At 35.0% G+C, this 12659-nt stretch overlaps 1 protein-coding gene and 1 long non-coding RNA gene across 2 annotated transcripts; one reads left to right on the top strand and one right to left on the bottom strand.

Moving 5' to 3' along the window:
• The first annotated feature begins 3799 nt into the window (after positions 1 to 3799).
• LOC144555429 (putative protein phosphatase 2C 32) lies at positions 3800 to 5742 on the top strand. Its single transcript, XM_078303751.1, has 3 exons — positions 3800 to 4287; positions 4697 to 5044; positions 5142 to 5742. Exons 1-3 carry the CDS (start codon positions 3898 to 3900, stop codon positions 5487 to 5489), a joined length of 1086 nt encoding a protein of 361 aa, XP_078159877.1. The 5' UTR covers positions 3800 to 3897; the 3' UTR covers positions 5490 to 5742.
• On the bottom strand, positions 4925 to 6288 carry LOC144555430 (uncharacterized). Its single transcript, XR_013512045.1, has 2 exons — positions 5925 to 6288; positions 4925 to 5865 (listed from the first exon to the last, which is right to left on the bottom strand). It is a non-coding gene; the product is annotated as an uncharacterized LOC144555430 (long non-coding RNA).
• Positions 6289 to 12659: the final 6371 nt, after the last annotated feature.

Here is a 12659-nt window from a genome sequence, read left to right as displayed (position 1 = left end):
ATCTCCAAATATATTTTAATATGAAAATTATATTAAAATATTAAAATTGACTATTTAAAATTATAAAATAAAAAAACAGTTGGAAAGTAAAATATGGATTTTACTTCTCAAAATATGATAGCTTATATCGTCATACATTATACATTTTTAATTTTAACTCCTCAGTTGAAAATTTCTAGTTCCGCTCCTTCCTGTCAGTCAATTTAGTTCGGGTCGTTGCAATCCTTTTTTGAAAGAGAAATGTGAAGGGGGTCGTTGCAATCCTTGACTGCAATTTCCTTGCTATGAAGATTGAAAGCGAAGGGAGCTTTCTAATTACTTGTAAATAATTAATTCCCAAGTCATTATAGATTCTACTTTCCTACTCAAACCAGGCAAACCAACGTTCCTTGATTAAATCATTTTTTATTTTTTATTTTTAAGGCTTGAATTAGTATATCTAGTCAAAAGCGGTGTCACCATCGATAGCAACATCAACAATTTTCTTAGGATCCACAAGGGATTGACGCGTGGACATCTACCGAACAAGCAAAAACTCTAATCATTTATCTAATTGTCTTAAAGTATACATCAATCAAAATCATAATTAACTGACTAGGTCAACTAGAAGTCGGAGGAAGAAATCAACGAAAAGGAAGCCACATTATTGAGCTCTTCTCAAGACTTTCCTTTCCTACCAATGTTTATAAATCAGTTTGGAATCAAGACCCTTTTTTACGTAGTTGTGACGTCGGTTTTAGTTTATAATGAAATAAACTGTGCAAAGCTTGGCTGTTTGTGACAGTTCTGCTAAGAATGAACATAAAGTGTTTAATTGATAAATAAATATGAAATAACTTTAATATATTAGTAAAGAAATAATAAAATTTGAATAAAAAAATTATACTGTCCTTAATTATATAAATAATGTTAGCAAGTGAAGTAGTAGAATAAAAGCATTAAAATTAAACAAATTTGATAATCTTTAACTACACACCTATAAAGTTAATTTAACTTCATCTTAAATCCCTTCAAATTTTTGTTTGATAATTTAAATTTTAAAATACTTAAATTACTACTATTTCACTGGGCAACCACACTCTTAAAAATAACTAACTACTAAATTAAGTTTGTGAGGGTTAATTAATTGCATATGTCATAAAGCAAAGAGCAAAAAGTTTTCACGACCTAAGTCTGAATTTTTTTTTATATGCTCAAAGAGTCCGAAACGGATTAGTGAGAGATAATGAAGATCAATTGAGGATCATTTTTTTTCAATTTTTTTTGTTTAATATGATTAATTTTTCATAAAATTTAGAATAAAAATACTGTAAAATTGTTTTCATAAACAACATAAATTTTTATTTATATTTGATCTCATAATTTAAAAATCTCATAACTTGAGAGTTCAACTCCACTTAATATGCTTATACATATATAATATAGTTACAGAAAGTTTAACAAATTGGCAAATTGCAATTGCTTTCCTCAGTTAATACTATGGATTGGGTCAAGATTTAAATGATCTCAGCCGACCGAATGTCTACTGTTGTCCAATGAAATCTTCCCAATGTTTGGGTAACAAGTTGCGCGTTGAAACAAATATTTTAGGCTTAGAACTTGACAGCTTTATCCAGTCAACAGCCCTGCACGCGTATAATTATTGGTCGAAAACCCACATGATATTCTTCGTGTGAACGTTTGAAAGTCGACATGCTTTCGTTTATGGTGCTTTCAATTTTATACATATAACTATTCGCATTTTTATTAAAAATTGATCACGGCCACCAACCGGGTTGCATGTTCGTTTTAAATAAAATTATAAAAGGTTCCCGGAGTTAAAGCCCATTTTGATTTAGTCCACATATTTCTTTTACGCTCAACTTAAAATTTGGTAGTAAATGTTTGATAAAATGTTTTAAAATATATAATATTTATAAATAAACTATTAAAAATAGAAAACGAAAAATATGTATGACATTTGGTAATGAAAGTTACAATTTCTTCTTTTGGTAATTGGTACCAAAACTTAGGAAGTCACAGTTTTCATATTAGGATTCGTCTAATAAGATGACACGTGGGGCGGGTCATTAGGAAGTCACAATTTTTATATTAAGATTCGTCTGATAAGATTACACGTGGAGCGGGTCCTTGTCGCCTACAGCATTTTATTCCTTATAAATTCCCTCTGTTTTGTTGTCCCCACCCCTCCCACGGTCGCCGCCAATTGTTTACACGGTTGCTACTGATAGCGGGCTACTGAAGAACCGGCTCCACTCCAACGGCTAGTTCATATAATTCGGTCGCCCAACGGTCGGTTTGAAATGGATGGAGTGGATTCTGACAACGGGGTTTTAATAATTAATATACAAAGTTCTCTAAGGTTCTTTAATCTTTCCTGTACTTAAATTCCGGAACCTTGGATCCACTGTTGCAATGTTAGAGTTGCCTACGGGATTTTATACTTTAATAATAATAATAATAATAATAAAAAATACGCCGCACAACGGTTGTCTCGCTGGAGTCGTATCAAGTTGGTCTAGCGTTCTAGATTATACAGATTTTGAAGTAAAAAAAAAAAACCCAATTTGGGTCCAACGGGTTTGATATCCGTCCGATGTGCTTTATGATTCATGCGCTATACTTTGAAATTCGTACGATCTTTGTCTGATATTCGTGTCCGCAAATATTAAAGTGCATCGACGGATACCAAGTCCGTTGGACCCAATTTTGTTTCCTACAGTCATCGGACTCAATTTTTTCTCAGGAAAGAAACACCCACGCAACAGTTGCCGCGCCATGCAACCGCACAGGTTTCCGAACGGTAAAGCATGGGGCCTGAGTGGTGATGGAAACACAAATGACGCTGCTTTTATTTCGAAGATTGTGTTATATAAAATAATTCATTCTTACATGTGTAGCGGACTGTCATCTTGTACTCTATGATATGATGTACCTTCGCAATTAAATTATTATCACCATCTTTCAAACAAAATAATAGGCTTCTTTAAATTTTAGTAATCTCAATATTAAAAGATTTTTTTACTTTTTATTTCAATTTAAATTATTTTTATTTTTTATCTGCCAAAAAATTATATTTAAACTAATTAATTTTGAAATGCAAGTTAGTTGATAATTAAATTAATTTATTCACATTTTTTGCAAAATAAAAGCTCGATTTATATTGTGTATTGAAGACACATTTCAGTCCTAATATTCAAAAATATAGATCACATGTCCGGGGTCCAAATTTATTATTAAAATTAAAATTTTGAGGCGAGAGAATTTCGGATCGTTTTGTATTCATGGTGCGACACAACTTTTGGCGACAAATGATACAAACTATGTATTTAGTTTTGTCGTTATATATTTTTAACTAACTTTATTTTTTCCAAAAGCAAGAGTGTAAGAGTGTAAATTCTTATCTTCTATCTTTTCTTCATTGGTAGTTATTTTATTTTTTAATTTTTGCAAGATAGTAATTTCACATTATACAAAATGGGGAGTTATATATAAATAATTTGCCGTTCTTGAAATATTGTGTAAAATAAATTTCACTGATTATAAATTCTCGAGATAAAACATCATAACTTTGCTAATTTTATTACACAATAATTCTTGAGACAAAATATAACTAATTTTACATAAATATTTAATAAGATTATAAAAGGTCCAGATCACTTTGCTAATATTGTCTCTAGCTAGTTGCTTCCAAGCAACTTCCTCAGCTTTTGTCCCATTATTGTTCCCGTGTTTGTTAAACTAGTACTGAGGGAACAACTTAAATCACGCTACTTGATCCCTGCGATATAAATACACTTTCATAAAGCTACTATCCCAAAGTCCCAAGTCTGAATAGATCAAATCTAACAAGTGAACACAAAAGAAAGAAAAGGAAAGAACAGAGAAGAGAAAAAAATGTCTTGCTCCGTCGCAATAGCGAATTCTCCCGTTTTCTCCCCGTCGAGGGTTCCTCTCTCATGCAAGGCTTCCTCCGAAGCTCTAACCCTAGCTCTTACCGAGGCCTCTACTTCACCAGCTCCTTCTTCGCCTTCGTATCGACCAGTACTGTCGAGTAACGGGTTTGGGTCAAGGCTTGGCGGGTCACTTTTGAAGAGAAAACGACCCGTTCGAATCGATATACCTTTACCAGATACGGTGTTTGTGGACTTGCCTGGATCAGATGGATGTAAGGAATTAGAGGAGGAGAGAGAGGGATTCGCAGTCTATTGCAAGAGAGGGAGGAAGCGGGTAGAGATGGAAGATAGATATGTGGCGAAAATTGATCTGTGTGGCGATTCTAAAACGGTATGATATGATGTAACTTCTGTTGATTTTTTTTCTTTCTGGTCTAATTAGTGCAGTACTTTTTTCGGGGCAGCCAGTTAAAATGTCTGAGTTGCAAGTTATTTTAGGAACTAATTAGAACTTAAATTTATGAATTTACTTACTAATTAGCAATTATGTTCTTAGCATGACCGGGTCACTTTTCTAGAATAAAGATCCTTTAATGCATAGAAAAGATAAAGTAAGTGAAAGCCTCTAACCAAGTTACATGGTTGAAATTCACAGAAAAAGAAGTTTTCAATTGAAAGAATAGATTTTAAAGCCTGTACCAAACTAAAAAAATAAACCTCAAAGTAGACTACTTTGCCTGGCTAACTAGCCCTGAGCCAAATCCGAACACACGAAACTCATGAATTTTCCATAATTGCAGGCATTTTTTGGTGTATTTGACGGCCACAATGGAAAACAAGCAGCTGAATTTACCTCTGTGAAAATGGGAGAGCTATTATCAGAAGAAATTAGAAAACAAGAAGAAACCACCACAGTTGAAATAGAAGAGGCAATAAAATATGGTTACATGAGAACTGACGAACAATTTTTAAGCGAAAATATCAGTGGAGGCACTTGTTGTGTCACCGCGGTAATTCGAAATGGTGATCTGTTTATTTCAAATGCCGGTGATTGCCGTGCAGTTTTGAGCAGAGATGGCAAGGCTGAGGCAATCACGTCAGACCATCGGCCGAGTAGAGAGGATGAAAGAGACCGAATTGAGAACCTTGTAAGTTTTACAAACCACAATATATGGTAACTTGCTGTTTTACAAACCACAAGTTTTACAAACAGCAGCTTATATTTTTCTTTAAAATGCTTTTCAGGGTGGTTTTGTGCACTACTGCCATGGAACATGGAGAGTACAAGGCTCTCTCGCTGTCTCAAGAGGAATTGGAGACTCACATTTTAAACAGTGGGTAATACCAGAACCCGAAACCCAAACACTCCAAATCGGCTCCAAATCTGAATTTGTAATTTTGGCCTCAGACGGGTTATGGGACAAAGTTACCAATCAAGAAGCAGTTGATACAGTGCATCCCTTTTTCACTGAGAATCACAAGACAGGAAGCATTGCATCTGCCTGTAAAAAGCTGGTTGAACTGTCTATTGCAAGGGGATCGGTGGATGACATCAGCGTTATGATAATTCAGCTTCAGCATTTTATTTCCTGACCTTATTATAATTACTTTAATCTTGATTTTGGAGCAACTGCCTACTGACATGATCACTGACTTGAGATGCTGATCTGGTTTCGCAAATGGTCTTTTTAGCATGCTTGCGATGCTTAGTGTTGGGTGATAGATTGAAGCGTCGGGTTTATGTCTGATTAGATTGAGGGTATAGGGTTTTACTGATTCTTTGATTCATTTTGTCTAAAATTATTTATGATTCTTATAATTAATTCTTCATTCATTTGTAACTAAACATTTTTTGGTTCATCATCAGACTAATTAGGATATATTATCTAGGGTTCTTATAATTAATTCTTCATTCATTTGGAACTAAACATTCTTTGGTTCATCATCAGACTAATTAGGATCTATTTATCTGTGATTCTTATAATTAATTCTTCATTTAACTAAGCATTCTTTGGTTCCTTGTCAGACTAATTTGTTGTATGCTATACTGGGGAATATGATTCCTTAATATGTTGTAGCAAATTTATTAATATAGATCAAGTTGCCTCTTTCCATTTCTCTATCTCTCTTCTCTGAAAATCTACTGTAAGATTATGAATGGATACCATTTTGCCTCTGCACAGGAATCAAAATTTTAGCTAACGGTATTAGTATCCAAATTTTTTCCTCTGATAACAAATTTTGTGTTAGCTAATTAAAACAAAAAGAATGCCACTGCATATAATAAGACTGGAAAGCAGTCATTCACTGGTAGCAGAATCCGTATCCCCTGAGATTACCTAAGGTGAAATAAAGAAAATCAGACCGTTCCTTTTACTCTAGTACGAATCTTAAAGCGCCCCCATATGTTTAAATACGCATCGAATTCTTTTGGTCCGGCTGGAATTAAATCTAGACTGTTCTTTCTCTATTCGGTAGAACGGTTCACCTCGTTATATTCTACGCATAGCCCCACAGAGGGTCCCATAATCCTTCCCAACCAGGGTGCATCCAGCAGGAACTGGGCTCTGTTAGCAGAAGGATTATGTTACCGGTCTGAGTACAATTGAATCGGACAGCCCAAATTTATTCTTTTTAACTTGGCATGAATCTCAAAGCACAAATAATACCGCCCCCCTCAGTCATCCCGAACACGCACCGTTGAAAGTAAATCTGGACTGTCCTTTTCAATTGTCTTGAGTGAGGTACCTGGGAGGATACGGATCCCTGTTAGCACGAGTTGGGTCTGACGAAGTCAGCCTGATGCGAATCTTAGACTCAGTCCTTGATTTATTTGGAAAATATTTATAATCTATTACAGTTCAAATTCTCAAAGCAGACGAATCTAGTGGGATGCTTTACAAATGCTTTTAGATTGCGATGCAACACTATTCTTCAATCCAACTGACTCGAAATTGGAGGCTAACCAAGACATTATGGCACAAATACGAATCAACACGATATTTTTGTAGTTACCACCTAAAAGTTCAAAATTTTAACAATACCACCGCTTTAGAAATAATTTATAAATTGACATAAACGCATCCTGAATATACGCATCATTTTTTGTGCGTGCGCAGAGCTGCGCACCATTTTGGTGTTTTTTTTGTCCTATTCTTTGTTTGCACATAACAACATATTTTTGGTATGCAGATCAAGTCTGCGCATGTGTCAAAAATAATGTACATATCCAGTTTGCGCGCGTGACAATTTTTGAATTAAAAAAAAAAAAAGTGATGAGAATGTTAGAATTATGAATTTTTAGAGTGATAATTAAAAAATTTCAACGAATTAACTTGACTCGAATCACTTGGCATGCAAAACAGATATTTTTAGCTTTGTTTTTTAAATTTACTAAGGTATGAATCTAACTTGTACAAAGATCTTATTTTTTTTTTTTTTTGGATTCTGAGATCTTATTTTTTAAATAAAAAAAAAAAGATCTTATCTTTTTCCTGAATTAGATAGTACAATGTTTTTTAAATGCTCATTTTAACTAGAGTTAAGAGTCATGCAATGCTCAGAACAAACGTGATTGCATGTATTTTTGCTAGGCAGATGCAATGTTTAGGCAAATTTTTGCGGAGGTTCTAATTAAGTCATTAGTCATCTTGCTTTTAAAATAAAATGAAGGCATTGCGAGTTGGTTTAGATCACTATTTTCAAATTAAATCATTAGTCATTATTCCAATAAAAAAAAATAAGAATACTGATGTAGAAGTAGCGCGTTCGTACTCTCCAAATACACGTTTACAAATTATCAGGCGTTGTCATTAAATAAAATAAATGAGATATTCTACACTCAATTCATTAGAATTTCCGACCAAAATCTATCTATTGTTTCAACATCCAAATGAACGGAAAGTCAAACCGAGCAATTTCCTCTCACCCACGTTACCAACAAACAAACAAACACAAGTTTGTAGAAATTTTAATGTCCTTATCAGCACCTCTTTTATATTTCTATACTACGAGTCTACGACTCCTCACTAGCTAGTAGCTACAGATAGCTACACTAGTAACACTATGCCAAGGGAAAGGTATCATCCCAGCTAGTGTATTGAAAAAGTCCGGAGTCCAGATCCGAACCGTGGACCGGATCCGATCTTTGCTAGATTTTCGGACCGGACTAACTCAAGGAACAGATGTAGTAAAGATTTAGGCAGAATTTTTTCACTAGATCCGTCCAAATCCGTTCTGCACTAGCCTGAGACACGTTGATGAAAATCAGGGAGAGAGACAGAATATGATGAAAAGATGTATTTTATTGCTTTTTTTCTGATATTTTACAAGCTCTCTGTATATGATATTTATAGCCTAATTCTACTAGCCGTTTGGGCTGTTTCCTAAAATACAATTGCTGGATACTTTGCCTTTACATCCTAATTACATGCTAGGTACCAAGTTTAGCTTTGACAGCTGTATCATGGATGCTAGCTGTTATTTGTTCCTATTTACAACCTATGATGGATATTCTAAAGATATTAATTTTGTTTTTCAACACTCCCCCTCAAGTGGGGTTCGAATAAATTTATTGAACCCAACTTGCCGAGTATGTTCAGATGGCTAGCCCTGTTAAGCGCCTTTGTGGAAATATCTGTCAGTTGCTCTTTGCTTCTGACAAATGGAGTTTCTATTTCCCCCGACTTCACTTTTTCTCTGACAAAGTGACAGTCTACCTCTATATGTTTTGTCCTCTCGTGGAAGACTGGATTGGATGCAATATGTCGTGCAGCTTGATTATCACAGTACATTTTCATGGTTCTTTTGTGCTCTATCTTCATGTCACTGAGTAACTGCTTAATCCAGATAAGCTCACTTGTGGTGGATGCCATGGCTCGATATTCTGCTTCTGCACTTGATCTAGCCACAACATTCTGCTTCTTGCTTTTCCAGGTGACCAAGTTACCACCTACAAAGGTACAAAAGCCAGTGGTTGATTTTCTGTCACAGCTCCCGGCCCAATCTGCATCAGAAAAACCAACCACATCATTAGAATTATTTTTTCTCATCCAAATTCCTTAACCTGGAGTGCATTTAAGGTATCTAAGTATCCTATCAATTGCACTCAAGTGACTGGTACGTGGAGCATGCATAAATTGGCTTACAACACTAACTGCAAATGCAATATTAGGTCTGGTAACCATAAGATATATTAGTTTTCCAACCAGTCTTTGATATTGTCCTATGTCAGATAGTGGTTCACCATCTTCTTGTTAGTTTGTAATAATCTAGAAGTCAATAATACGATAATTTATCATAAAGCTTTGTTCATGAATTGAATGTTTATTTATATAGCATTTTGTTGCCTTGAGTATTATTGAATTTATGGATCATTTCGAGTTCATGACTGAAATTGTGAAACTCCATAATATAGATGATATATACTCTTAAAAGGTCACTGACCAAGGTAATTAGCAGGAACACTAATTACCGCGATAAGGTTAGTATGTGGATTAAAAGATGGTTAAGTTTTACAAACCACCTGACACGAGATGTCATTTTAATCACATAGATACATGTTTTAGAAACATGGTATTTGACAGACCCCGAATGAAACATTAAATAGAATTGTGTTCGTGTCATTTATGTTTTCATTCAGTGTCACGTTCTACAGTATGAGGTATTTATCGTTCCCACTGAGAAATATGTATGTGTGATTGTTATCCACCGCTGTCCGTAAAAAGCAGTCATAACGGTAGCTTTTCCATATGTATAGCTTAGCTGAGGAAGTGATAGTTTACCAAGAATACTATTTGTCCCTCGTATCTCTATACGAGCTATAGCATCACTGGGCCCCTTGATAGAGTAAGATTATCTGCTAGCGGTATAATTACAAGAGTAATTATATTTGATAATCTGCTCAAGATCAAGAAAAGATTAAGTTAGCAAGGATGACACACATCTACCTTGAAACTAATATGATAGCTATGAGACAGAAGAACAGACACAAGTAAATTGTTTACTGGATCGTGATATTGTACAGTACAGCATCATCTGTGTAATTGGATGGTCATGATGTGTTGCCAGATGCCACCCATGACTAACAGAAGTTAAAACAGTTTTAACTCTGTTTACCAACATAACACAGATCCTATTGGGTCACACCATATAGGAGCTACTCGGAGAATCTTACTGATTAATTATAAATTGATTATAATTAATATTAAGATGGTTATAATTAATTATACGTGTTATAATTAAATTATAAATGTTATGTAAAAATAACAAGCAAAAACATTGGTTAATTTATAAACGTGTATGACACGTTGTATAAAAGTTAACCGGTTAATTTATAAATGTGCAGGACACATTGTATAAATTATCGAAACAACAAATAACCGCAAGAAAAATATATATATAATTATTCAGAATAATTATACGAATATTATTTGTGTTCGGGCCGAGGGCATTCGAGTCTTTTCAGATTCGTCCTTATCCGCATGACACGTCATCGATCCTATCCAGATGACACGTCATCGATACCGAAACAAATAACCGAAAGAAAAATATATATATAATTGTTCAGAATAATTATACGAATATTATTTGTGTTCGGGCCGAGGGCATTCGGGTCTTTTCAGATTCGTGCTTATCCGCATGACACGTCATTGATCCTATCCAGATGACATGTCATCAATCCTATCCACAAGGGCAAAATGGTCATTTCACACCTATGCCACCTTGCATGTGTAGAAGCATGGAGAAGAATGTGGAAGGGTGTGGAAGGGGTATTTTGGTCATTTCACATATAAAAGGATGAGGTGTCAATGGCATATCTTGTAAATAAGCCGAACTTGGAGGGCATTTTGGTCTTTTGCAACCGAATCTAAACACTATAAATAGGGGTGGAGGGGTAGAGAGAGAAAGATATATTCACATATATACATATGCACATTCACATGTATCTTTTCGTGCAGAAACGAATCGGTATTTTCTCTCTTTCTCGATTTCTCTCCCAAATAGTGTTTCGGTTGAGAAAAGAAAGTTATACGTAGTTGACGTATAATCTTGCGGGTTGTTGTGGAGAATATTTATGGGATCGATGAATAGTGTTTTACCGAATTTAGCGGTATGTCAGTTTTGCATATTGATGAAACTGAGCAACCGAAAATTCGTGTTTACGGGTTTTCGTCTTTTCCCCGTGAATAGTGTTTTTGCAGAATTCCGCGGTTTACGGTATTTCTGGCAGAAGAAATAAACCGCTCTCCGGTTAGTCCTGGTGGATAACCGATAGAGGTATCACACGTGTGATACTCCGAGTCGATTCCTTCCCTGGTGAGGCTCTACTCGCTCGGTCTGCATTCCAACTGTGATTTGGAAACAAGGTATAAATATGTTATATTAATCTATTTAATTTGTAAGTAGATTAAAGTGTTAGAAATCAATCATGGAGTAGATCTGTAAAAGGATTAAATTGGATTTTGATGCCAAAGGAATACTGAAGGTGGACCGCCTTGGAAAGTTTCCTGACATACCCCGTTTAATCCTGAGCTTAAGTTGGCCGTAGAAATTTTTATTCTACGGTCATTCCGCAACTTAAGCCTAAACGGGTTTCCGGTTAGCACCGCGTGAACCCCAACACTTCTAACCTCAATTTAACATTTGTTTCCATTGGGGTACCAGCTGGCTTAGCTTCTAATTTACCAGTTTTTTTTAACAAGTCAAGGACATATTTTTTTTGAGATAGAAATAAACCTTTGCTAGAGTGAGTTATTTCTATTCCAAGAAAATATGAGAGTTGTCCAAGATCCTTAATATCAAATTCATTTTTCAAGTATTGTTTGACATTTTTAATTTCTTCATTATTATTTCCTGTAATAATAATGTCATCTACATAAACAAGAATAATGGTGGTAGAATTTTGTCTATGTTTAATAAACATAGAAGAATCAGCTGTGCTTTTAATAAAATTATGTTTTAACAGAGAAAAGCTTAGCTTGGCATACCATGCTCTTGGAGACTGTTTTAGACCGTAAATTGACTTCTTTAGCTTACATACATGTGATGGATCCAACGTAGATTTATGGCCTGTAGGGAGAGTCATGTAGACTTCTTCTTCCAAATCTCCTTGAAGAAATGCATTTTTCACGTCCATTTGGAACAAATTCCACCCTAAATTGGTAGCTACCGACAACAATATTCTAACCGTGCTCATTTTAGCTACTGGTGCAAAAGTTTCTTGGTAGTCAATACCACAGGTCTGGGTGAATCCTTTGGCTACTAACCTGGCTTTATACCTTTCAACCGTACCATCACTATGGTACTTAATCTTGTATACCCATTTACATCCTACGAGTTTTTTTCCTTTTGGTAAACAAACAATATCCCATGTATCGTTTCTTTCTAAAGCTTGAAGTTCTTCTTTCATAGCTTTATGCCAAATTGGGTTTTGGTTTGCTTCATCAAAAGTGGTTGGTTCGGTTTGATTAGTTATATTCCCTAAATAGGCCCGGTATTCTGGAGATACCTTTTTATAAGAGAGATAATCTTGAATTGGATACATCACCTGATGGAACACATAATCCCTTAACCTGACGGAGGGTTGAGTTTGTCGTGTGGATCTTCTTCATGAGGTAATTTCTTCTTGAGCTGGTTCTTCATTTTACTCCTCATTTTCTCCCCCTGAAGAAATTGCACTTGGTTCGCCATTTTGTTCTTCATTCATAACCTGTTCTTCATTTGTTTCTTCAGGAAAAATAAAACTATTTGGAGGCAACATGG

Source organism: Carex rostrata, chromosome 6 (assembly GCF_964058835.1).
Source record: "Carex rostrata chromosome 6, lpCarRost1.2, whole genome shotgun sequence".
Taxonomy (NCBI): Eukaryota; Viridiplantae; Streptophyta; class Magnoliopsida; order Poales; family Cyperaceae; genus Carex; species Carex rostrata.
The sequence above is the reverse complement of the archived record's forward strand: the minus strand, read 5'-3'. Positions and strand labels throughout refer to the sequence as shown.